Consider the following 27,042-nt stretch of genomic DNA (forward strand, 5'->3'; position numbering starts at 1 on the left):
AATTATGATTTGGGTCATTTAGTTAAATTGTTCACAACTAGTTGGAATTCTTTACCACTATCACAAGAATATATAGCACTTAGAACAGGCACAAAATTATTTTCTTAAACTATGTGAATGATTGGAAACTGAGATATCAGAGCCTTGCCAGCTCCAATATTACAAGTAGTGATTAATATACAAAGTATACATATAAAGTTTTATAATTTTGAGTATGTAAGTAGGTCTATGTAAAGATCTTTATGGTCCATTTCTATTGTTCAGGCTAGCAATACTGCTTAATGACCATCCTAATAGAGTTTTTCCCTTATCAAAGTCTATCTTCATTAAGTATCTATTCTAGTTTTAAGTCATGTGGAAGATTTTAAAAATTCCATCTTCATTAAACTTAATGGGATTCCTAGAGAATCAAATACAAATCCTCTGAAACTAATTGAGTTAAATTACAGATCAATTTAGTACAACTGTATTCGCTGTAAGGTGATAGGCCCCCCTCTTTTTTTAGAGCATGACTGCCTAGGGAAATGAGGCCTGTGTGACTGCAGTGTCCATCCATCAGTGATTTCACAGCTAATAATTGTGAACCCATTATGCAGTCAGCAGAAGCAAACTAGATGAATTACACATGTAACTTGGAATTAGCCCAGGATATGTTGTCTCTTGTCAACCTGGCAGTGAGGGGAGACAAGAGAATTGGGTTTGGGACAGAGCGAAATTAGGACAAGCAGTGGTGTAATGGTTAACGTTGATTGGGAGGATATAGGATTCGTTTTCTCTGTAAACCAACTTTTTTCTTTCTTGAAACATTAAAACCTGGTATTTAGGGCCTGTATAGCAATATTGATTATGAAGGTTTCTTTTGGTTTTGTGAGAAGCAATGGGAGCTATGTCCTAATGTTTGTAAAAGCTATATTGTTGGTTGAAACTATTATTGCTTGTTTAAAGGCAAGACAATATTTTTATTCCAGAGTGGTCTTGAGAAGGAAAAGGCTGCTGAGGACATTGAGGATCCCAATGCTGACAAGTAAGACATGCTTGGATAATGATGAAAGAGATTTTCAAGTGTTGGTAGCTCTTTTCTTCAGACCACAAATTTCTTTTTGCCTCCTAAGAGCAAGGAGAAGTTGATCACCCTGAATTTGGGTAATTTCCTTGTTACACATAAACTTTTTTCAGCCGTTCCCTCCATTTCATGTACTTTCCTATGGTAGCAACTCAAATATGGTGCTCCAAGACTTAGCTAACATCCAACTACAGAGACAACACGAGGTCAAGGTCAAAACCCCATGATAATAAGATTGTACAAATAGAGAATATTTCTAAGTTATGTTCAGAGCCATTGAGTTCACTGGGAGTTTAAAGCTGTCAAGAAAATCTATTAATAAAAGTTTATGTAAACTGTAACCTTGCTTTTCTTCCATTGAGCTAATACCATTTCCTTTTTCATGTATTTTCAGCATTGAGGAAGTCAAACAGAAAAAGGAGCATGAACGGATAATGAAGGAAGCTGAAGAAAAAAAAAGAAAGAAAAGAGAGGAGTTAAACGCACTGAGGCAAAAGTTTCTTCTTCTTCTTCAAAAGAATCAGGAGTTGCCCAAGCACATGCAGCTGCACAGAGAGGTACCTGTGTTTTTTATAAGGATCATTTACCTTTAGAGGCACCTTTTTCTAAAATGTTGCTACTTGGCATGTTGAGGCCAAAGATGTCCAGCTCAGTGGATCAAGCTAGTTCTGGGACTTCTGAGTCACAGCTGATTATTTATGCAATTTAAGAAGCATGTGAGAAAAATGTGGTTCTCTGTGGAGATCTGAATAGCTGCTGAAATAAAGAATTGTGTAGATGTGCATGGAACTCTGGCACCAAAATCTAGTAGCCAAGCTAATGTGATGCTGGGTTTTCTGTCTTTCTGCAGCAGTTTGAGATAGACCATAGGTTCTTTGAGGAGCTGGATAGGCAGACAGCACAGAGAATCCAGTTAGTGCAAAAAGAGCTGGCTTGGGAGCATGAAAAATACTCGACTGGACTGCAGAAACTACGGAATCGGTAAGTACCACTTTTCTTCTACTTCTCCCTCTGACCTTCCATGTGCCTTATTGTTTACGAAGTTGTACCTTCCACAAAGAAAAGAATGTGGTTGGGTGTTTTTTTGGTTTGTTTGTGGTTTTTTGTTTGTTTGTTTTGTTTTGTTTTTTCCCCTCATATAATCAGTATTTCTTCTGTTCTTATTTTACTGGGAAAATACACAAGAGTATACATTGATGTTTAGGTGTACTTCTTTTGAATCTTTGGTAAAAATTAAAATATGCAAATCAAAGAAGTAATGTCATTCTGATTCACTTCTGTGTGGAGGAAACTTGGGGTTTTTTTGAGACTAAGTATCCTTGGCTTTTTGCCAGTAGGTTCAGTAAGAATTGAGAGCTCTTATTGGAACTGTGAAGAGCAACCTATGAAATGAACCTCTGTTGCATGTTCATCAGATATTTTAGTGTCATTGCTAACACAATGTTCCCTATATGGTTTGAAGGTATGAAATGAACTTATGAATTTTCTCAACAACACCAGTTTGAGCATGAGGTGCATTTTGGGTTGGTTTTCTAAAAACTAAGTATATAGCAAAATATTAATTCCTAAAAATAAATACACAATCAAAATAATACATAATAACAAAAACACCTGAGGCATACAGCGTGTCATTGGGAAAAATACTTTAATGAACATATTTTAATCAGTCCTTAGTGGAAGATGGAAGATATTCTCATGAAGAATATGGTGTAAGTTTCAATACTGAGAGAGGTGTTATTATGTTTATTCTTGAGCATCTTCATTCATAGATTAGATAACAGTCCATAGATAGTGTCAGATGTCATTGTGCTATTGCTTTACTGACTTGTGAATTTGCATGCAATGATTGTATGTGCAGTAAGTAAACTACGTTATTCCTGTCCTTTTGGTCAAGGAAAAATGGTAGGTCATGCCTATTGACACATGACAGTTTTTTCTTTGGCTTTTCAGGTTTCGGGACTCATTGGAATTTGACACTGTTGTTGTTCATGCTATTCAAAGCAATCATCAAATTTCCACCTACAGAATTCTGGCAATGTCTGACAAATACTACCAAGATATGGAACGTCCATCATGGAAGAGGACAGTACTTAAAAAGGGATGGAGACAAGCAGAAGAAAAGAAGATTGTTAGAGAGACAAAGCGTACGCATATGGCTAATGATGATTATTTCAATCTTTTCAGTAATATGGTTTCTGTCTTTCATCTCAGTTTGTTTTCCTGGGTCCAAGCTAAAGAAATTATTATTTCTTTAGGTACAGGCAAAGAAATATAACTGTGGTATGGGTTTTTTTAGTACCTACATACGTAGTAACACACATGCATAGTTTTCCATGTTTATATCAATGTCAGCAACTGTCTGTCAACCCTGTGGGCAGAATGTGTCCAAGAGTCAAGTCAAAGAACCTGAATATGTTCAGAACACCCACTGCAGTGGAACTATATTGATTGATACTGGCTCTAAAGGAGCCATCCCAGGTTGTTTCCAGTAATTGGGACTGCGCTGTGCTGCATGGTATTTACATCTTCACATAGTTATTTTTTGATGCAGATGCCACAGTTTTCAAGGGTGAGGCTGAAAAGCCGAAGACAGAGATCCGAAAGCCGACCACACGTTATATAGAAAGCAAACGTGAGCAAATCAGAAGAATTGTTGAGAAATCTGACAAGGTGAAAGCTAAGATCATGAAGAGAAAGGCAGAGTGGGATGAATTGTGAGTCTTGGACTCTGTATCCTTTTAGGTCTGCTTCTTGTCTAAGGTCACGTAGTGCTAATTAGCTGTCACTTGTTACTACAATCTCTCTGCCTAGTTTTTTATATTCTTAATGGTTGTAATTAAAATAGATGTGTTTTCATGTATCTCTGAGTCTCAAGAAAGCATTAAAATATTTCAGTTAGTTTCTATGGTTCTTCTATATTATTAAACTTGGATTTGGCTAGGTAGCTGCGTCTTCGGATAGGGAGTGAAAATGTGTCTAAATCTATCATGACTGAGGGACACCTAGACTCTTAGAGTCAACTCTCAGTTAACCCTATCAGCACCACATAGAGAGATGCTGTAACAGCTGGATTGGGTCAGTTGTGCTAACATCATGGCCATTATGTGAGCGTTTGTGATGTGCCTTCACACTCCATGCTGGTCTTTATCTTCAGAGGCAAGAAAGTGGGACAAGACATCTTCGAATGCTCATGGAAATACAGAAATTCTTCATGAAGAGATGAATGCTGGGAAATAGGCCCAATGTAAAGTCAGAGTACAAGGTTTTTTAAGATTATTAAGTGTTTAACAGTATAGACTAGGATCAGGTATTCTGTGCTGTGGGCTGGTGGAGCATTGACACACAGCTCCTGAAGACTGAGAGCAGCGTGTACTTACTAAACCCAGAACTCAGTCCAAGTGTAGAGGTTTAACTTGTCCCATGGCGGAACTATGTTGTAAGAGGTTTTGGGAAAAAAAATTAGTCTGAGGTTTTCATTCAGATATGCACGGATATTCTTCTCATAGTGGTCATTGGTTTCTGAAAGAGGTGTGTGATTCTTGATCCCTACCTTACCTCCCGAGCCTTGCTGCAGAAATTGAGAGGAATTAAATGACCCTGTTTGTTCATCTATATGCTTCTGTCTTAAAGTTCAGCTTTGTTTTGTACCTACCAGATACAAGAGCAAACCTAGTGACGACTACGAGAATCCCAAGGACGTTGAGGAAATCAGAGAAGCACGAGAAAATATGGGATATTATAATCTGAAGACTGCCGCTAACTACAGAGAACCTGAACACAACCGTATGACCACTGAGAAGAGAGTGATGCAGCTTGCATCTCTGGAGGAGCTGGTATGTAAACTGATTTATAGATGTGTATATTTCCGCATTTTTGGGAGAGAGAGGATAGTGTATTAGTCACTGAAGGATTTTTTTTAAAGGAAATCAAAGTAGATGTGGGAAGAGGCCTTGAAGGACAGACTGTCTTCGGTCAGCTTTAGTTACAAATCAGCCTTTCTCTTGTGAACTGTTAGTGCTTCACCAAACTCAGATCTGAATCAATCCAGGATTACTCTCAGCTGCATCTTTTTAAACATGAAAGAGAACTTACCTTTTCTAGTACTTCAGCAGGAACCTCTGTCTTTTTGAATTAATCAGAAAGTCTTACCATCTAGTAACTGGTGTTCTTTTCTTAAAATACTGAACTAAATAAGCCCTACCATGAAAAACCCCTACAAAAATAGAGGTGTGAGCAAGGACGGATGTTTCTAGTGTGGCCTCTCCATATTTGCACTTTGGCAACCACTGCTTCTGGTTACTAAGCTTTGGAATCTTCCTGAGAAATCAGGTTTTTTGGAGCCACCTTTCTGTGATATGACTCCTACAGCTACTACATGTCTTTGAACCACAAAGGCACAAGAAGCTCAACTGTTGTGCAGTATCTTTGTTGCTTTCCTTGTGACTTCTTTCCCCCCATCCTTCTTCTAATAGAAACTGTTTTTCATTTTATTTGGCTGGGCTGCAAAAGATTGACACATTTTTTTAGCTAAAAGAACAATGAAGAAATATCTCTTGAACTTGGAACTGTTTAGCTGCTTTTTGGTAGGCTTATTTCTTGCCCTGCTTACTGACAGAGAAGCCTTTTCACTGCATGGTTTATCTTTGTCTGGCAATGTGTAAATTATACTCTCAGTCTTCTCTAGTCTTTTCTTCATTAACCAGTTGCCTAATCTCAGCCACCCTCTAGGCTGGGTCACTTTGATAGCAAGGTCTAAGCATTACAGAAGCAATGCTACAGTCTCAAGGGATTTGTTGCATCATTTTAATCTCATGCTTGGACCCCAGTACTTCGCTGTAGTGCTGATGTTACCAGATACCCAGTGATTAACCTAACTCTGTAGGACAAGCCAATACAAACAAAGGGAACAATTCTTGTTTTAAATTACAGGTTTATGCAGATGTAGAATTCCAGTTACTTCAGGTGGCTGATGTATAGGCTTGCTTGCATTTATAATGATCAGAGAAGTTTCTGCCTAACATATTAATGTTAGATCACATTTGATTTTTATTTCATGTAAGTAAATTAATACAGCACCTCCTTATCACAGAATGATTGAAGTTGGAAGACACTTCTGATGGTAATCTAGTCCAAACCCTCTGCTCAAGGAGGTCCATCTAGATCAGGCTGCCCAGGGCCATGTCCAGATGGCTTAATATCTCCAAGGATGGAGACCCCACAACCTTACTGGGCAACCTATGCCAGTGCTCAGAATTCTCACAGTAGAAAAGTTTCCTGATGTTCAGAGGGAACTTCCTGTGTTTCAGTTTGTGTCTGTCTCCTCTTTCCAGTCACTGGGCACCACTGAGAAGAGCCTGGGTCCATCCTCTTTGCACCTTCCCTTCAGGTATTTATATACATTGATGAGATCTTCACCTGAGCCTGCTCTTCTTCAGGCTGAACAGTCACAGGCCTTTAATCATAAAAGCAATGCTCCAGTCCCCTAATAATCTTAGTGCCCCTTCACTGGACTGTTTCCAGTAGCGCCATCTCTTTTACTGGGGAGCCCAGAAGTAGACACAGCACTCCAGATGTGACCTCTTCACTGCTGAGGAGCAATCACCTTTCTCGACCTGTGGCAACACTTCCTAATGCAGTCCAGGATGATCTTGGCCCTCTTTGCCACAAGTGCACATTGCTGGCTTATGGTCTACTTGGTGTCTGTGAAGACCCCCAGGTTCTGTTCTGCAAAATTGCTTTGCAGCTGGTCAGTCCCCAGCATGTACTGGTGCATGGGGTTGTTCTTCCCCAGATGCAGGACTTTGCACTTCCACTTGTTGAACTTCATGAGGTTTTCTGTCAGCCCATCTCTCCAGCCTCCTCCTCTGGATGGCAGTACAACCCTCTGGTGTATCAGCCAGTCCTTCCAGTTTTACATTATCAGCAGACTCGCTGAGGGTACATTTTACTCTATCATCCAGATAACTTATGATGTTTAATAGAATTATTATTACTGAATTCTGAATATAGAGTTATTACTGAGGTCTGCCTACAGGCCAAGCAAAATGCAAACAAGTTGTTACAGATCAGTTTTGCTGCACTTGGCTGTTTAATTCCCATCTCTGACATCTGATATAAGTGTCACTTTTCAGATTAGTGGATATTCATCTTGAGCTGGAGAAAAAATTTTCAGCTGATGCCAAAGTTTTCTGAGTTGACTTCAGGACTCTGGATTGCTGGAAGGTCTGGAGAGAATTTGTTTTGGACATCTAGTGGCTTTTATGAAATGCAAAAACATCTAGCAAAATGTCACTTTCTTGCTTTTAATATTACTATTGACTATACTTAGAAAATTCAGAACTTCTAACGACCTACAGTAGCTGTGATTTCAGCTTCATCATCATATACAAAAGACAAGAATCTAATCTGCCTTCCAGAACCTACATTTATGGAGGACTGTTTCAGTATCTTTGAGGTTATGTGAGATAATGGCTTTGTTTCAATGACTATGTCAAAGTCTGGATTTCTGTACAGCTGTGCATTTGGTAGAGTGTTCAGTAAACATCCTTTGAGGTATGTTTCTTTTGTCTTAAGGATGGAATCTTGTTTTAAAAAATACTAAAAGAAATCTGATTTTCTTTTTGTTAGTGTATTTTTTGTACTATATGCCTGAAAAAAGAGACATATATCAAAGCTGAGATACTTTCTGTGTTTACTGAGACACAGCGCAAATGATGAATCCTCTACAGCCCACAGGTTATTTTCACAGCCTCTGTCTGCTTTCTGTGCTACTTCAACATGTCATGTGAGGAAACTCACAGTCAAGTCAGGAACTGAGAGAATGGGAAGCCTTGTTTCCCGTCTTACACCTTTGCTATTTTCTGTGAAGGGGAGGAAGAGAGGTGGTTCCAAAGATTTTAAAACCACAGACTGAAAGACAGCTGTTTAAAAAGGCTAATGTGTGGTGATGGTACAGAAAAGAAAGCTAGTATGGAAAGAAGGAAAGTCAGTATGATAAGCTTCTTAACCATTACTTGTGTTGGGAAAGACTGCATACTATGTAAGCATCCCTGGGGAATCCTACTAAAGATGTTTTTCCTTTGCAGATGCATAAGAAGAAAGTGAATATGAACAAAGAGATCATGTCTTTGCGGGATCTCAAGGTTTCTGTTATTGAGGAAATCAAGTGTTTAGTGCAAGAATTGAAATCCATACAGGCAGCCTTGGATTTATCAGAACGTCTCCCTCTTCCCCTGATCCCTCAGTTACACTCGGATGAGGTTCCTGAAAAAAGATTTGAGTATGACAGTGACATCCTGCTGAGGTTCAAAGAGGAGCAGGAGGCCAAGGCAAAGCTCCAGAAAGAACCGAAAGGGTCTCCCTCTTCTGGTGCATTGGAGCATGAGGTTCTTCGACCTCCTTCCATTAAAGAGAGTGACACCATGGTACAGGCTGGGGGTTCACACCCAATGAGAAGTGAATCTTCTGTGGTCATAGATGAGCAAAAGGTTCTTGAGACTGAGAAGGCAGAGCCAACGGAAATGGAACTGGAAATTTTAAAGAGGGAGAAGATAAAAAATCTATACTTGCAGGAGACCTTGATTAAAAAGGTAGGAAGTCAAAAGTTACCTTTGTCAGACTGAACAATCCCACAGCATCAGAAATAAAACCAAAAGCCCTCTTGTCTCAGGATTGCAGCTACTCTTGCTTTCCAAAGTTTAGGTGCAAATTTACAGTGTAAATCAGTATCAATCCCTAACTGTGAACTGTGTGCTGACTATAATCACTTGGAAAACGGATCTTAGATTTCTTATTGATTGTTCTGTGAAACTATGATCATAGTGGCCAAAAAAGGCAAGTAAAATGTTAGAAATTACTTGAAGAGTGACAAAGAGGAAAAAAGAAGCATCATTACAAGTTTGTAGATTCATGATGTTTTCAGCTCTTAAATAACTGTAGTCCCGACCCTTTGGTCTCAAAAACAATTTTGTAGAATTAGAAAAGGTACAAAAGAGAGTAACCAAAATGCTTAGTCATAGAAAAACTTCTTTAAAAGGCATGTCTAAATGGATAAAACATCTTTGTCCTGGATGAGGGAGGATGAAAGATATCAAATGAAATGCTCATGTGGAAAGCTTGAATCATGCAAATGGAAATAGTTCTCCTATCCAACAATAACTAAGCTTTGGAACTCTGTGTTAGGATGTGGGGGAAGCTACAATTCGATAAAGTTTGAAGAAAAATCCATTCAAAGCTGTTGAGCACAAACATACTACTTCAAGCTCAGAGTATCTTTAAGTCAGAGTTTAGGAGGATACAGAGAGGAGCATGCTAGAGGTGTACCAGTGTTGACTTGTTTGCTCTGTTTCTTACCACCTTTTTTCTAACTTCTGCTATTGGCCATTGATTCTTTGGTCTACCCCAACACAGACACCCTTGTGTTCATGTTTGTGAAGTTTTTGAGAGAATATCCAAATGCTGCTGTGACCATCACGTATCTATATAAGTTAATGTTGGCAGCTGCTGGTACTGATTTAACTGTAAATGTCTAAGGCAAGAGCTGGCAGGTATTATATTCTCTGAAGAGTAAAATATTTCTGGGGTGGAGCAGGACGCAGTGAATTCTCCTACTATTGTGCTGAGAACAAAGACACATTTAGGGCTAACTTTGTCTTTCCAAATGCTTCAGTAAACCATAGTAAACAGCATGAATGGATTGTTGATTTGGCAGAGGGAATTTTTCCCCTCTGCTCGTTTCTCTCACTTCGCAAGTTTATCTCTACTCCTAATATTTTCCCTGTTTCTCACTTGACACTCATATGCTCCAGGTCAATGCACTGGTGATCAACTTTGATGCTGAACTTCGCTTTCTGCGGCACAAGAAACTGAAGCTGGATGTGCAGATGAAAAGTGCTGACCTGCGCTACATCACATGGTATGAAGAGCTGCTTATCCTGAGGAACCTTGAGAAACATGAGTACCTTCTCCAGGAGCGTGTTAACACCCTCACCTGTGAGGTGGAGGCCATGAGAGTAAGTAGGCCATGTGTCTCTGGATTTACCAGTACCGGTAATGCATGGCCTGAAACAAAAGCAAGCCACAAAGTAAATAGAGGCATCTTTTTACTTCATATTAGCACTGATCCAGTGTCTAGTGCTAAATTTTAAAAAGCAAGAAAGTCTTGATGATCAACCTAGGATGGCCACTTTTAGCTTTCAGTAGTTAATCTTTTAGTGATCTTAACAGTTTTATTTTAATAGGTACTTCATGATGTTGAATAAGTGACAAATCATATGCTTAAATTTAAGAACATGCTTCTAGGTTTTGCTTGGTCGAAGCACAGGTCTAAAGAGAGAAAGACAAGCGTTACATTTCCAGGTCTTCACAGATACATCATATGTACACAGATGTGGGTTGTACTTTTTAACTGAAGTAGGTTTTTTGTTTGTTTAGCCAGAATATAACAGCTACCTTGCACAGCTGGAGGAAAGAAAGTGTGAGATTGTGAAGCTTCAGGAATGTGAGAAAGCTCTTTTTGCCAACTTCCAAGCATCCCTTGGAGAAAACAATGAGTTTGCCAGTTTTCTGACCAAGGTTCTGAAGAAGAAAATAGACTACATGGGAAAAAAAGAAGTAGAAAGAGGTTGGAGATACCATTATTTTTGTTTTATGGATTTGTTACACATACATCCATGTGGTCGAGTAAATGTCTCTCAGTCTAGCTGGAGCCGTGGGTACATGCAACACTGAACTCAGTTCAAAAGAACATAGATCAGACCTACCCAGATTTACTTGTATACCAGCCCATGTTCTGTGGCAGCCATCTTGAATGAAAACAATGATGTAATTCAGTCTCTGAAGTGATTACATTTGGTCTGATGACAGGTCCTGCAATTTACTTCCTGTAAGTCAATATTGAGGACTGATAATTAGCATGAAGAATAGGCAAAGCTTTAAATAGGTACTTCCTATGCTGTACCAATGGGAGCTATAGATAAGAGATTAGTCTGCCACATTCATGACATTCTCCGTTAATCTGTCCATTGACTAATGAGAGATCTCAGACCTAATCTGCAATTGTCTATTAGTCACAGGACTAAACATATTATGAAAGGATTTCATTTATCTTTGTGACTCAGTTTTCAACTGTTAAGGCTAGGCAGTCTCACAGAGCTAAAATACTTGTGCTCTCCCTGCCTCGGTTTTTGATTTCAAGTGGGACATGATTAGTAAAAAGTGCAAACAACAGTGATGCTTTTGTGACAGTTTTGTGCCTTCGTATTTTCCTAGGTGGACTAATCTCTGTAGTATAATAGAATGGTAAACCCCCAAGGTTTCAGTTCCTAGCACATACAAAGAGAGGAAACATTTTTAAAGGAAGTCCCAAAAATGTGCCTTTGGCACTACCAGGTGATCTTGCTCCCTCTTTTTTTTTTTTTTTTTTTTTTTTTTTTTCTTTTTTTTTTCTTTCTGTGAAATTATTAGATCAATGCAGTAGACACAAGGTGCCTGGGTTGGCATATTACCAAGATCATCTTTCATGGCTTATTGGGATGGTGTTCACCAGCACACTGGCATAATGCACAGCTAGTGGGCCTTGGGGTGTTCTGCAAACCAGCAGTACTGTCCTTTTCTTCCAGATGAAGAAGATGACAATGAAGAGGGGAATGATAAAGAGTCCAGCTTGGGAGCTGATGAAGAAAATTCAGGATCTGAAGATGAAGTCGTTGATGATTCTGTTTGCCCAAAGAGTACCTAAGCCATCATTTCCTTGGGTTTGGCTGGTTGTTTAGCTTTAGGGGAAATATTGTGTATTTAAAAAGGAAACACTGAATTTTTCATTCTTCACTGCATATTAATGCCATTAAGGGCCAGCATGTGTGTACCCCTCCCAAGTGCAGCATTTCTCCCCAGGAAATCTCAGTGAAGATAATGAAATTGCTGCTAGTATAGGATACCCTAATTAAAAAGTTTGGAAAAATAAAATCTAGCTAAGCACTAAGAATTAATTATTTTGTGTAAAGAACCATTCACCATGTCACGGCTGCTTTCTGGAGAGAAAAGCTCCCCTCAGGAATGGAGCTGTAGCTGCTCTCTGTAAAGCTGCTGCCTGGCCTCGCTGGATCCCCATTCAGGGACATTCTGCAGGGACCCTACCATGCTGTTAAATCAAGCTCTTTATTGCCACCTTGTGGTTTTATGCAGCAATTGCCTGTTGCTGGGCTGCTCTGCTAAGGATACCTGTAAAGTTAGAAGCTTTACTTTGCAAAATCATCTTGGCTTATTCAACAAAGGCAAGCAACTTCCCTCCCCTTTTCTTCTCTATGAGTTCAACTAGTTTAGGGTGTTGGGTTTTAAAAAAATCTTTCAGTGATATATGTCAATGACTATGCAGCAACGCTGCTTTATTTTCAGCTAGAACCTACCAACAAATTACCTTATCATATTTTTAAAATTGGATTTTAACATCCTTTCCACAAATTTATTTTTTTATTACCTCCTCATTCATCTCCTTTTTCAGTGAAATGTTGGGAAGAAAAATAGAGCTGTAAATGATCCCTACAGCAAGTTCATCATTTATAGAGAAGGGTACTACGGATAAAGAGCTATGAGTTCACATCATTGAAGATTATAGTGTAACATGTATTACTTACTGGGACTGCATTACTTACAAAAGCTAACTTTTGAGCACTTGGCTTTAATACTGGGCTTTGCTGCATTTAGTCTTACTTCTGGAAACAAACTGTCTTGACTGAATGTAAAGTAAAAAGATCGATCTGAGACATTCTCTCCCTCATGGAGGAATGTGGCCCATATGGTTTATGTGTGAGAAAGCTCTAGGGAACCAAGAGCATGGTCTTAGGGGGAGCACTGGGCAATGTGTCTAGTGGGAGCAGCTACTAGCTCAAGCCTGTAACTCTAGTAGAGCCATAGTGAAACTAAGCTGTTCTTTGACTCTTTCCTTCTCAGACTGCAATGAAGCACTCTTCCGAAACACCCTCAAGCTGCGGCAGAAGCGGTTACACATTGAGAAAGCTTTAACAGAGGAGAAGAAAGTTGCTGCTAACCTCCGAAAGAAATACAATGCCTTTGCCAAAAAGGTATTGTAGTGTTTTCTTCTCGGCAAGCATCAGCTGGCTCTAGTTCAATGAAAATATTGTGCTAGTGATTTTGGCTAAGACTTAAAAACAAATCCCAACCCCTTGAGAGACCTCAGTTTGGGTAGAGAGATCTGTGGTAGCCCAGAGGCAGGAGGCAGCTCAGCATGGGTCACCTGTCCTCCTGAAAAGGGTAAATTAAGGTGGGCTGACCTTAGCTGTTATGAGGCTGGATCCAGGCTTTAGGTCGAGTTCCTTCCCAGCTGTCTAACCATCACACAGCAGCGGAAACAGGATTCTCTGGTTCCGATGAAACACCTGGTGTAGCCGGGCCTATCCTCTGTGCATGTGTACAGGGACAGAGAAATTAAAGAATACTTATCCTAAAACAAATGCAGGTTAAAACAAACACATAAAATTGCTGTTCTTCCATCTATTTCTTTTGCTTTTAGTTATTTTCTTTTGCTCTTTGTCATAGTAATCACTGAACAAACTTTCTTGGTGCAAGTTTTCCTTTTAGCTTTTTTGAGCGCCTGCATTCATCAAGACATTTGATTTATATTAATTCAAAAATATGTTAATTTGAAGGGCTATCCGGGATAGAGAGTTCTGCCAAAATAACATTATGCAAGTCTTGCTTTTATTGTGTCTCAAAAATGTTCCATCAAATATGCTTAACTTACAACATTTTTTGTTTAGTTTTTAAAGGCTTTCCTAAGTGCCAGCTGCCACATATTCACCCTGGGGTCCGACATTTGGGTCTGAATTGTTTCTTTCTCATGCAGAATCAATAAGCATTTCCAGGCATAACACAATAAAAAATATCTTGCAAGCTCTGTAGATCTAGAAGTGTTTTAGGCACTAAACAAAGCAGCTGTCTCTTGATATGTACAGGCTTTCTCTGCTAAGGAGACATTTATGAGTGTACATGTGCACAGAGGTATTCAGGACAGAATCTTGCTTGAATATGATGACCCTTGTGTTTGCCTATGAATCTCATCTTTCATAGTTCATTTTAAAAAAAGACATTTTTTTTCTATACTGCTTTCCCTTTGGGATCAGGAGCTCTAACACAGAACCTTTCTGCCTTACATATTTGAATACAACAGGATTTTTGTTTGTCCACAATCTGTCTTTCTGCAGATGAAAGCAGGGGAAACCAGTCTGGACACCGCAAAGAGGGAACTGGACACCTTTCAGTGGGAAAAACAGCAGAGACTGAATGAGCTATATGTAGTTGTACCTTTGAAACTCCATCAGGTAATTCAAGATGTTTTGCATTTGCAGGTGCAGAATGGCCTATGTACATCTAAACAATGGTGTTACTGTTCTTTGGGGCCCTTGGTTCCTGACTCACCATAGTCTCCTGGGAGTGAAGTGCCATTAATTTAACTCTGTGCTGCTATTTCCTCTAGATTTTTTATTCCTTCTCTTATACTGACAGAAAAAAAGGTAAGGACAGGCAGGTCAGTCCATTGCTCAAATCTGCATAGTCTTCAGCTGTCTTATAGGTTTGGCATGGGATTTTCTTCAGGCCATACCTACTGATGTTGTTATGGGAAAAAAAAAAGAATCAACCAAACCTAAAAAAAAAGCCAATAAGCTATTGAAGCTGATGGGAGTTTTGCCCAATTCAAGAATGCTGGATTGGGTGCAATGCGTTCATCTACACAGCTGCTAGCACAGGGATGAGGAGTAGAAAATGAAGAGGAAAACTCAAGACAATACCGTTATTGCCTCTGGGCTGAATCTTGCCCTCAGAGAGAGAAGATAGGCCTCTGCCTGCTCTGACTAACATACCCCTGAGGCCCGCTCAGCCCTCTCCATTTGTTCTGTCTCCCTTCACGTAAAGGTTGATAACAAAGACAGAAGAGTCTAAGGTCAGACTATGCGATCCTGCAGCTCCTAGATCATTCAAAAGCACCTTTGGTCCAGGTGCTAGAGAAGGGTAGACAGCTTTATATGTAGGTAGTCTTCACAGCTTTAGGTAGTCTTCGAGCTTTGCTGAGTGATAGTGACTCCTGGCGCAAAATGTGATAGCTGTGCCTGTGCTTACCATTACCTTGCTCCTTAGTCCTCTAAGGCTCACACATTTGTTTTCCAGAGAGAGGACCAGCACCTACAATAAGTGAGCCTTGTTTTTGGCTGTTTCTCACAGGTGGAGTATTTGGTTAATGGGGAGATGCCCAGTGACTTCTCTGAGGCTTTGGTATTTACCAACCAGTCCTTAGAGTATCTGCAGAAGAGAATTGTGGAACTGCGTAAGGAAAAGATAATGCAAAGAGAGACCTATAAAAAGGCCCAGGAGCAACATAAGCAGCTTATCCAGGACAAAAAGGAGATGAAGATAAAAATTCGACGTGAGTAACAAAGACTCTGAACAACACAGTATACTAGTGCTTATTCTGTCCCCCTTGCTGTCTTTACACTCACCCAGCTGTCACAGCTGGGCACTGCAGAAAATAAAACAGAAATAGCAGATCGAGTGGACTGTTTGGATGAAGTACTGGTAGTTTGCCAGCACTGCAAAGTCATTAGGCAGTGTGAAATAATTTGGGAACTTAGTATAAGGAGAGTTGATGGACATGAGACACTGGAAGTCAGGACACATGATCGCTATTTCTGGCTGTAAACCAGAACTGCTAGGGAAAAAGTGCTTTCCCCAAAACTACATAAGCTTTTTTTTGGCAATTTCCTCCTCTGTGTAACACAAGAAGAATGAAACAGGCCCTATTTGAAACACTTTCACAAGGACCAAACCCAGAGATGTGTCTAGCACCACCAAACCTCTGGAGATCCTATTTAGCCCAGTGTGGGAGTAGCATACTAGGACTGGCTTAGAGTGTGGCTTAGTGACCATACAGACATGGGCATGGGCAAGGACAAATGGCAATATGCAGTTGTGAGCTCTGTGTGGTTTTGTGTGAATTATTTATTACAGAGCAAATACCAAAGAGCTCAGACAAAAAACTGGGGGTAAGGCAGAAATTCTTATTAACCAGTGAAAGACAGTGCTGCCCTTTGTGCCATGCCTCTTTGCTAGAACTAGAAGAAAAGTGCAATCATCTGATGATGAAGAAGTTTGGCCGGATGGTTGATTTTGAAGCAATTCAAGCACACACTGTTAACATACGTGTGGAAGAGTTGGAAGTAGAAATAATGGAGAAAGAATACATGCAGTCCCAGGAGCTGAAAGAGTGGGAGGTAAGGAGCAGGAAAAGAAAGAAGTCATATGTGTTGCGATGATCTGTTATGGCTTTGTTTCCCTGGGACTGAGGAGTTACACTAAAATATTTTGTGAACTTTTTTTTTTAATACGTCATTAATAGACTATAATGTCCAACCCCCTTTTCCTACCATCATTCCTACCCCTGCTCCAGTTGCTGATGCACATCCTATTATCTTATGGAGCTAGCTAATGATTTTTCCTCAAATACATCTTTTTGCTTCGGTCCCCATGTTAAGTTCTTCCAGACTACCTTCCTTTGGTTTTCAGCTGACATTTGGCACGCACTTCCTCCTCCCACCGCCTTTGGTGACAAACTATTTGCTTACAGGGCAGCCCAGACTCATGCCTGGGATGCTGGTCTGTGCAGTCTGAAGTTCATGTCTCTCTCTGGGTTGGGGCCTAAGGCTCAACTACTGTGGTGCGAACAGGCAACACGCTTATGCTGCTCTTCAGAGGGCACATATGGAAGTACTATGTACCTAATGGCTTTCTCTTTCCCACACTTTCGCCTAACTGCTTTACCTACTTAGGCATTTGCAATATTTAAAACAGATGATGATAGAATGCACTAAAGTTACTGTGGGAATCAGGTGGTGTATGCAGGATCAGTCTGTTGTTTACCCCTCTTCTGTGACACTTCTGTTGTGATTTGCACTTCTTCCCCGCTTCACACTTTTTGTCCTCTCTCACCCCAGCTCAACCTTTTATGTATTTCTAGGAAAGAATCTTACACCTGCAGCAGCAGCTAATGAAACTCACACAGGAAAACACCAGCAAGCTGCAGCAGCTGGAAAAGTTTTACTTTGAAACGCAGCAACTTGAAACTGAGCTGACTTCACTAAAGAATGATCTGGTAAGCCTTTTAGTGACCATAATACCTGCAGGTTTGGGACTGGTCAGAAATGGGCAGGGGATCATCTGGCCCTCACCAGCTCTCGGGTTTTGCATCCTGCTCTGCAGGTCAGCAGTTCGGGCTAATATTGCAGAGTGGCACAGGCCGAATGGCTGCTCCAGATCTTGTAGACAGGGAGATGAATGAGCTGATCCTGAAGCAGGCCATAACTGAGTTTTTCCATAATTCTTGCTTAGCTGCTTTCTAATATTGAAACAAACTCATTTCTAATTAAAATAACATCTTGCAGCAAATCAAAATTATTCCTTTATTACATGGAAACAGCCAAATAAATTAAATGTTTTCTTTGCTCTGTGTTAGGGAATAAGGCAGCCACCTGTGACAGTCTAAGTTAGTGGTCCCTCACTTTGACTTCCAAGTAGTTCTGACTGAGGAGTGGAGAAGTCACGAAGCTGTCCTGCCTTTTGGAAAGCTTCACTTTCCTGCTTGAAATGGAATAAATTCCCATTGTTCATTCTCCAACGTTTTACAGGAGGGATTTTTTTATTCTGCTTACAGGGAGCAGAATTTCATGGCCCCCAAACTACTGACATCAAAAGGAAGGCCAAGCTGCTGTCACGGGTCGAGCACATGGCTCATGACACGGCCCTCCTAAGAGAAGAAATCCATCTCCTAAATAGAACAGGTGAGTGCTTTAGAGAACAACTCCCTCCCCTTAGCAAAGATGAGTGCCTCTTTCTACAGTCACCTTCAGCATCGCAGGACTCAGAGACAACAACGGCATCACTCCCTGATCTTACACCAGAAATAGTAATCAGCAGTCCAAGTCTCCCTTAAAAACGGACATGGCTAACTGTGGTGGTAGTCATAACTGGAAGTGTGAAACGAATCGCTTTGGCTCTACGGGGGTTTAGTTGTAAAGGGTTGTAATTGTTTCCCCTAACAAAATATGACTGTAGTGACACATATGGAATAAAAAAGTGCAAATACAACCAGTGAATGCTGTTATCTGTCCATTGCAGAGATTTGCACTGGGCAGAAGCCCTGTGTGTGTGCAGATGCGTACGGCTGTTCTTCAGACAAGTGGCTGTTGAAAGCTGGATATGAGTTTCACACAGGCAAACGTAGCTTTCGTACCTGTGTTCTCAGAAATGGGAAGAGAGGTGTGCCTTCAAGGGTGCGCTTTGTTATTTGCTGAACATCCTGGCAGCAACAGCACTTCTCTGCTAACTGAGCTAGTTAGAGTCAAGGGAAAAATGCTGTTTGTTTGGAGAAAGCAAAGGCACATTTCTGCTCAGGGCCTACAGTGCTCAGGTGGGTATGGAGCCAATCAAATACTTTCGTACTTTGCCTCTGCTCTATAGCAGTAGAAAGTGTAGCAAGTGCAAAGTCAGCCTGTAATTCCACTGGCTTGCACCTGCCTGATCAGAATGAGAGCATGCCAGGTTCTGTACGTTTTCAGGTCTTATTATGTTTTGCCCCTGGCATTTGGTACAGCAGCAGTGTGTGACCGTTTACAGCACTTACCCTGCCTTACTGTGGAAACTTCCTTCATACCTGAAGCAGAGGGGTCGTGTTGTGTTGCTCTTCCAGTGCAAAGCTTCTGGGGGTCCATGGGGAGGCTGTGGGTTTGTTGCTAAGGTTTAATTAAATCGACTGAACAACCTGCAGCTGCCCTTCCTCCCCACTCCCTGCCTTTTGCCAGTGCTCAGCCAGGACCCAACCAGAGCCCAGCCAGGCACAAGAACTGCCCCTGCTGGCCCAAACACAATTGAATGCAGCTTTTTTTTTCGGTGGGTTCCTATGAAGGTGCTGAGCATCCTCTGTTTCCTTAAGCGGAAAACCCCACCCTTACCTATAGGCATGGATGCTGAAAGCTTTTGAAGCTGGAAAACTACAGGATGGGGGGTGGAAAATAAGGAAACAACATTTGCAGAGGTTTGGGTGTCTATCTGCTTCTCCCTCCATCACCAAACTCTTGCAGCCGTCCTTGGAGATACATGAAAATTTCCTCTCGCTGTGCTCCTCAGTGGAAGTTTTATGTCACTGAACTGACACAGGCAGCAGGTGTCCCTCTTCTCCTGAGCTCAGCCTTAAGAAGAATTATGTCAGTGGCTATCTGAAAAACTGAAACTGCAGGAAAAGATCACCTTTCCCCAGGTGTCTGCTTGCTGTATGTCTGTAAGTAAAAAAAGAGTAGATACCTCTGTGGGAGGATTTAGCATATACAGCCAGCCACAGAAATGACTAAAGCCTTTATTTTAGATGTTAAAGCGTGGGTTTGTCTTTACAGATAAGCGGCTGCAGATGGCGTGTATGTGAAGGGTTGATGAGGCAGAGTGCATAACTCCAGTCCATTCACAGGAGTGTGTTCCTGGGACAAACCTTCCTGTGGGGGAGAAGAAAAGATCTTTTTGACAGCGGTGTCTTTCATGAAGGCCCCACTGCATGAGGGTGGTGGCAGCTCTGTTTGGACCCATGTCCTGTGACGTCTCTTGTGCTGCTGTTTCAATCCTGTGATCAGTGCCACGGATAGCTGCTGCCGTGTTCTGGGCCCTCCTGTGACCTTGTTGAGGATGCCTTCTGTCTCCATAGCATTATAAAAGGCACATATACATCTATATACAAGTGCATAAATATATAAATAGGGGTGTTATACAAAAATAAATACCCATTTTCTATTTCTCTTTAAAATAAGTCTTTTGCAAAAGGCAGCTTGGTCACTAGCTGGTGGGAGAATGAGTCTCTAAGGGCCTCAGTGGTGGCGGGCTGCTGTTCAGATGTCTTGGTAGGTCCTGACCCAAAGATGCGATCACTGGATTCTGGGGATGGAGATCTCCTCTGGATTGGCAGCAATCTAGTCTTTCTACCTCTTCAACTGGCACTAGGCCTAGGCAGCAAGGGCTTCCTGAAAGGGAAAGGAGCAAGAAACAATTACGATGCATCCAGACATGAAAGATGCTGTGGTAGCTTTCTAGTTAACAGTCCGCTTTATGATGACAGGTACATTCTGAAAGCCCCAGTGACATGGGAGTTTGATCCTACACTTGTGCACATCAAGTTTGATCCACCCTACCTGGGTGGATCAGGTCCTAGGGAGAGGGATTCACATAATTTTTCAGGGACCTTGTTGTTTTACTGGCGATCTGGAAAATGGAAAATTTTAAGAAGGACTAAAGGAAAGCACCTCTGCACCTGGACGTGGGTATGTGCCCTTCCAGCAGCATACAGCTCAGGCTTCTGGAGAAATGAGAAACGTGTCCTCCAGAAACAAGGCAATTTACAGTCTCCAACTGCTAGCATGGCCTTTCCATGCTGCTGTTCTGTACAGCACTAAAACTGTCCTTGCACCACAGAAGCACAAACAGAGCCATCAGAAAGGCTCTACAATGAGATCTCCCTTCAAGATCAGCCTAAAATGGTGAGATAAAGCAAACAGGTAATTTTCCAGACCACTGACCTTGGTGGAACAGAGGATCCCGTCGAGCATCCAGGCTAGGGCCTCCCACTTTGCTGCCCATCACTGGATGATGGAGGCCAACAAAGTGCTCTTGAAGGTGAGGACAGTCATCTTGTGGCTGAAGAAGCTGGTGAGTGGAGTCATCTGGGAGACTGTAGAGGAAAGAGCTGTCTTCTGTTCTCGAGTTAGGCAATCTAGGAAGGCAAACAAAGAGGTTTAGCACTTTTAACAGATCTTTCCTCCTTGAAAAATATGGCCTATGTAACATCTCAGCCAGCTGCATCAATGCAATGACACAGAGCATTCCAAAATGAGGGGAAGAGCAGAAATGGGATGTCCTCTTGAGACGGGAATGAGGTGATGCGACCTGGTATCCATGATTCAACATCTAGTGGGTGCCACAGGAGCTGGGAGGAGTAGTGCCTCCTGGGGAGCATGGGAGTAATGACGTCTGAACAGCGAGACAGAAAGCACCCACAATTCTAGGTGCAGCTGTTTATCAGCACCCAGTCATAGACGTCAGCTTCTCTCATCCTACTTTTCAGTCTCCTACTTAGGCGCAGGGGGAGGGAAAGGGGGCAGGGGGAAGCAGGTCTTGGCCATCTCTACAATTAAGTTATCCCTCCCTCAAATCATAAGAAGAATGTGCTGTACAAAGATAATTTAGACCAAGAAGGCCTAGTGCTGGCACACTGATTTGTTTCCTAAGTGAATCAGGACAGATGGGAGCATGGCAAGGGCAAGCTTTTGTGAACACGCAGTCTTGTGGGACCCCCTGGATTGTGCCACCCTCCCCCTCCACAAGCCAGGACTAACCTGGAGGGCTGGTAGTCTTGCTGGGCATTCCCATTGTGCAGCACTCTCGCCTGCAGCAAGGCGTTGGTCTCCTCGTGTGACTGGAAGGAAAGAGAAGGATTCTCAGCAGAGCAATGTCACACGGCAGCATTAAGAGGCAGGTGCTGATCTGCGAGCCAGACACACTGGGTAGACCGGTGAAACTCTTATGACAGAAGACAGAGAAAGCTGAAACTGTTTCTTTTGCTAGAGGACAGTGCAACTGAGCACTGAAAAGCACACATCACGCTTCCTGCTGAATCTTGGGGGATGATAACCAATTTATAGTCTCAGCTGTGGCACTGCCTTGGCCTGTGTTACTATGCACATACAGAGTCCTCAGCCTTGTCAGTCCCTGTGAGCTTTGCTCAGGAGAAACAGGAACCATTGCCATAAGAGCAGCCTTTGCTCACTGCCTCCTCCACACTTAGAGCCATTGCCCCAAGAAACCACCTCTTTAGTGTTTTGGAGACCTTTCTGTTCCTCCTGTGTCCCAGACTCCACTACAAATGGGAAATATCTTTTAAGCCAGTCTTGCCACTTCTACGTGCTGCCAAGGGGGCCAGCCACGTCTGGAGAAGTCCTCTCACTGCAACCGTGGTCTCTAGTTCGTGTCAAACCAAGTTTTAATGACAGGTGAGGACATACCTGCGGGACTTCATCTGGACTGTAATCTCGGGGCTTGGTGCTTGCATATCCCACTCCTGCGGAAGGGCAGATGCCATTCAGATGTGCCCCATTAGCATAGGGCTGCCCGTTAACATAGGGGTGGCCATTGGTACGAGGAGCAGAGATGCCCCTCAGAGGCACCATGGTGTACTGGCAGGACGATACCAGCAGCCCAGCTCCTGGGAAGCCCATGTCAATGGTTTGCTCTGCAGAGGGAAGAAAAAGCAAGTCTGAGGCTAAAATCTGAGGTAACGTTGAGCTTCTTGAATCTCAGCAGGAATAGCGTTAGGCTGTCCTATCAGGCAGCTACTTTGGTACCCAAAGCACCCTTGGAGACAAATGGTGGAAAGGTGCCCTATATGCAAGCAAAGGGGGTGCCCCTTTCCCTCTGGTCTAGTCCCAGGGTTCCTTCTAAACAAGGGACAAACAGTGGCCTTTGTCCTTATGGGGTTCCCCAGAACATTTAAGACTCACCCTCTGCCCACCTCCTCCCTGTTTCCCACAAAATGCAGCCCTCACATTTTGGGTCTTTGACCCAACTACACCCAGGGTCATATCTAACCCACTAGGCAGAGCAGATCTTGTAAATCAGCCCTCAAGAAAGAACACTTACTCTGCTTGGACCAGGCTCTCCAAAGGCAAAAGGGGATGAAAGCCACGATGAGGAGTACGATAGAGCCCAGCACAACGCCTACAATCAAGTATGGCAGGTCGCTGGAACGGGCCACCATGGCTCCTGTCCCCAGGCCACTGTGCCCACCACTGAGTGGGGGACGCTGCTGGGGGGCCACTGTGGAGGGTGGAAGACGACCAGGCAAACCAAGAGTCTTCCGAGCTGCGAAGAGAAGACAGAGAGGGTTAGACACAGACACGGCCGGTGGAATAGCAGCCCACCCCAGGGATGTCTATGCTGCTATGGACTAGACAGACTTCGATGGTGGCTTTGAAGAAGTGCTCCTGGATGACAGAGGATTTCCTAGGCTGATGTATATTGCAGTAGAGACAAATCCTCTGTGCTTGGCTTACACATCTGCCAGGGTCTTTGGCTGCTAAAGCAAAACGAAAAAGGAAACTCGCTTCTCCAAAACACACACTTGGACTTAATGCTGTTCCTACCACGACAGTGCAGCTGCTTAGAAGACAACACCTGCTTATAACCAAACACAGGAGTTTGGTACAGCAAGGGAAAGTTAGCCCTTCTGGTTTCAGCGACCATCTGTGTGATACTTAGGAAAACAAAAGGTAACTACTTCTCTGAGGCAAACAGTAGTGGACTTTGCACAAGGTGTCAGTGAGTACTGGTGCGTGTACCTACACATACTGATCAGCGGCATCAACAAATGTATGCATCTCTTCTCCCCAGTGCTGCCTCCATCACCTTGCCTGAGCTTGGATGATGCGCCGCTGGGCAGTGCTGGTGCCTGCCTTGCTGTGCTCTGACAGCTGCAGGCAGGGAAGGCAGCAGGCTGCGCTCCCAGAGGTGCCCTGTGAAGCTGGTTACCTTTCGTTTCACAGATCATCACGTTGCTGAACTCGCTTTCGCCACCCTCGTTGAAGCACTGCATCTTAATGTCATAGGAGGTTTCTGGCTGCAGGTGGCTGATGGAATGCCAGTACCGATCTCCTGAGGAGGGAACAAACACATGGTGCCGTCAGCTTCCCCGGGGAACACGCGGCTGGCCCAGCCCTGCAGCAGTTCTAGTTAAAGCAGGCCTGGACAGCAGCAGCAGCCGCCCTTTGTGCACAGTGTTCCTTCTGGCTGTGTACTCTTCCAGGAGGTACCAGCAGCTGGGACCAGTATCTCCTACCTTCCACCACATCCTTCTTGTAGTCGCTGTCGTTGTCACTGTCAGTGGGACGGTAGTAGATGTAAAAACCATGGATGGGAGTGTTGTTGTTGCTGGCTGGGATATACTGTGGAGAGGGAGAGCAGAAATTAGCAGAAATGTCTGTGCTCCATACTGTACAAGGTGAGGAGGAGCCGTGGGGATAAATGGGATGGGTCAGGAGGAAGATCCAGCAGGGGAATCTTCCTTGTATTGCCACTGGTTTGCACAGTAAGACCTTCCTTCCAAGAACTCAGTGCTATTTTATACTCTCACATCTTGCTGCTCTCAGGTAACAGTCAAGCCATGAGTCTGGTCCTGTTCCCTCAAGCATCCAGTACTCTGCTCCCTCCCAGCCTCCACAGCCAGTGCTTCAGAGAAAAAATGCCTCAAACGACACAATTACACCTTCACCGCCACTCCAGTAGGCTCATGGCTTCCAGACAAACTGCACGTTACCATGAACCAGTGACCGGAGGAGTCTTGTGTTTCTGTTCCTCCCCCACCCAGGGCAGTATCATTCTGGCTCCATGTGTACTTTCTGTTTTTCACCAGTATCTCCTCAGCTACTGTTTGCATGTAAATAAACAGCAGTGTGAATCCTGCCTTGTAGCAATTTCTGTCTAGAAGCATCTAAGAGAGAAGAGGGCAATGCGTCCCTCTTGAATAAACTGAATAAGTGTTGGAAACACTTGGATCTGGGCTTGTGATCCAAAGATCCTGCCCACTTCTAAAAGTCCTCGGGGGTGGACTGCTGTAAATGATTATCAGCATCTAGGACTGCTACTCAGCAAACAAGAGTGAAGGACATACCAGTTGGAAACTACTGGGACACACAGAGGTGCTAATGGATTCCAGGAACTTGGCGAGGAGAGCAAGCAGCTGCCCTGTGTGCTGTTGAACTGTGTTTGTTGAACAAATGAGTGAAGACCCTGAGGTTATCCACTGAAACGCCTCCTGGCTACAATCTTGGATTCAGACAAAAAGGGTCTCCTAGGCGCTCTGACTTCACCCCAAGCCCAGTCCTCCTTTGCTGAAGGGAGCTATTGGATCCCAGATCCATTTGTGCTGGTGACAAGCTCCAGTGCAGTGACCTGGAAGATGTGTGAGCTGGGCAAGTAGCACCCACACACCTGCCTCCTGCACACTCAAGAGATCTCCACCCCTACAAACCTTACCATCCACTTCAGCATGATGGTGGTCTCATTGATGGCATCTGTGAAGGTGATGTATGGCCCGGCCACAGGGCGCTCGTAGACTCGGTTGCTGTACCCAGACACCACATATGGCCGAGACGCCGCACTGGGCTCACTCTCTCCCAGGATGTTCAGTGCTCGGACACGGAATTTGTAGGACATGCCTAGGGGAAAAATGAGAAATAAAAGAGTTACAGAGATTGGAGTCTTCCGAGACTTCTACTGTCAGCACAGACCTGGCTGTAGAGAGAGGGTACATCTTCTCCAGAAGGCAGAGAGCCTACAGAGAGGTTTTGATGGAAGTACAAGCACTGAATAGCCAGATTTCAGCCATGTGCTAGATGCACCCTGCTGTTTTTGCCTTCCCCAATTCTTGTCTGGATGGTCTGGAGGCCAGGCAGCAGTTCTGGAAGGTGTGTGGTAGATTCAGAGATGCCTGAAAGGATGTTCTGACCCAAAAGCAGGTATGAGAAGGCATCCTTCCTCTACTACTACTAACTACACAAACATCAGTTAAAAGCTCAAAGCCTAAATAATTTTTACCAAAACATTGTTTAACTTGTCTTTAAGTTGGGGTAGATATGTTGCCTTTTTAAGCTGTCCAGCTCAGTGATGCTGTCTTTTCTCACGTGAAGTGCAATGGGAATTGTGTGCCCATCTGTCTTGCCTGTGGCTAAGGAAAGTTCTGGCCTGTCTAGTAAATGGCAAAAACAAATGCTTTTAGTAACTCTATCCTGTAAGACAGAAAATACAGCATGCACAAGCCTCCCTGAGGGAGGTCAAATCTATGCTGGTCTTTGCAGCTGGAGAAATTGGAGAAGCATCTGCAGCTTTTCCCCATGCACCTAAGGCTGGAGCTGGGGAGGCTTTGTTTTGCTCACACATGCCGGGGCTGAGCATGACGTGACAGATGGCTGACCATCCTACAGGGACCGCACAGCTTTCCTACAGACCTCCGGGAAGCAGGGAGGAGAACACCTGCCTACCTTTCTCCAGGCCTGGGATTTCAACAGAGAGGCGAGAGGGAGGAATATCACTGGTGGCCAGCACCCAGTCTCCCAACTTCTTCAGTTTCTTATATTCCACACGGAAAGACTGGATGGGGAACCCGCCATTCCCACGGGGGATCCAAGTCACATACACAGAAGTCTCTGATGCCACAGAGATGGTTGGACGGTCTGGTGCCTCTGGAGCTGCACAGGGTACAGAAGGACATAAGGAAATGAAACACACTCCTCTCACCCTCTTCCTTCTGTCTCTTCATTAGAGCTGGCACCCTCCTCACTCCTTTCAGTTTGTGCCCTGTAAACATCCTTTACTCGTTCTTGCTCCATTTCCACTCTCAACTTAAGCAGGATGAGATAAGGTTTGAGGAGTGTAAACCCGTCATGGGAGGGAGAGCAGTGAGAGGTGTGGATGCAGGGCTGGAGACAGAGCGAAAGTCCTGGCTGATGTGGAAGCAGGGAGACTGACAGCGGGGCCAGATGAGTGTAGGAGATGAAAACAGGAGAGAGTGAGAAGAACCAGCTGAGGGGGAAATAGGGAAAAGTTCTGAACTGTAGACATGTAATTTGATAGGAAAACAAAAGATGGGAGGGAAAGAGATGAATGGAGCTGTGGAGATGAAAGAAAATGCAACACATGAGTAAGTATGGGAGACTGAAGGGAGGGGACTTCACAGAAAGGATAAGGATCGAAGCAGAATTTAACAGAAAGAGGAATGCCACTGGTGAATAACAGTAGTGGCAGACATAAGGTGAGAAACAATGGATTGGATTAACCAGTAAGGAACCAAAGTTTCTCCAGTACAGCAAAATACCCAAATGAAGCACCCT

At 43.2% G+C, this 27,042-nt stretch overlaps 2 protein-coding genes across 5 annotated transcripts in view; one reads left to right on the forward strand and one right to left on the reverse strand.

Moving 5' to 3' along the window:
* The window catches only part of CFAP44 (cilia and flagella associated protein 44), a gene marked incomplete at its 5' end in the record, with an annotated part of 45,315 nt that extends 25,980 nt beyond the window's left edge, over positions 1–19,335 (forward strand). Inside the window, 15 exon segments of the mRNA XM_082042982.1 lie at positions 969–1,024; positions 1,458–1,620; positions 1,917–2,045; positions 2,994–3,207; positions 3,615–3,777; positions 4,719–4,896; positions 9,871–10,074; positions 10,496–10,685; positions 11,683–11,793; positions 13,013–13,143; positions 14,284–14,400; positions 15,299–15,500; positions 16,184–16,344; positions 17,088–17,222; positions 17,781–19,335. Of these exon segments, the coding sequence (XP_081899108.1) occupies positions 969–1,024; positions 1,458–1,620; positions 1,917–2,045; positions 2,994–3,207; positions 3,615–3,777; positions 4,719–4,896; positions 9,871–10,074; positions 10,496–10,685; positions 11,683–11,793; positions 13,013–13,143; positions 14,284–14,400; positions 15,299–15,500; positions 16,184–16,344; positions 17,088–17,222; positions 17,781–18,059 (2,433 nt within the window). The 3' untranslated portion in view covers positions 18,060–19,335.
* Positions 19,336–19,458: 123 nt separating this feature from the next.
* The window catches only part of BOC (BOC cell adhesion associated, oncogene regulated), a 56,781-nt gene continuing 49,197 nt past the window's right edge, over positions 19,459–27,042 (reverse strand). For all 4 annotated transcript variants that reach the window (XM_082063830.1, XM_082063828.1, XM_082063829.1 and 1 more), the window contains exons 11-19: positions 26,194–26,400; positions 25,190–25,371; positions 23,994–24,099; positions 23,687–23,809; positions 22,799–23,020; positions 22,165–22,391; positions 21,499–21,578; positions 20,683–20,876; positions 19,459–20,130 (exon numbers count right to left, since the gene is read on the reverse strand). In XM_082063830.1, the coding sequence (XP_081919956.1) occupies positions 19,946–20,130; positions 20,683–20,876; positions 21,499–21,578; positions 22,165–22,391; positions 22,799–23,020; positions 23,687–23,809; positions 23,994–24,099; positions 25,190–25,371; positions 26,194–26,400 (1,526 nt within the window). In that variant the 3' untranslated portion in view covers positions 19,459–19,945. The remainder of the gene's footprint in view (positions 20,131–20,682; positions 20,877–21,498; positions 21,579–22,164; positions 22,392–22,798; positions 23,021–23,686; positions 23,810–23,993; positions 24,100–25,189; positions 25,372–26,193; positions 26,401–27,042) is intronic.

This window comes from Streptopelia decaocto, assembly GCF_964273445.1.
Source record: "Streptopelia decaocto genome assembly, chromosome: 1".
Lineage (NCBI taxonomy): Eukaryota > Metazoa > Chordata > Aves > Columbiformes > Columbidae > Streptopelia > Streptopelia decaocto.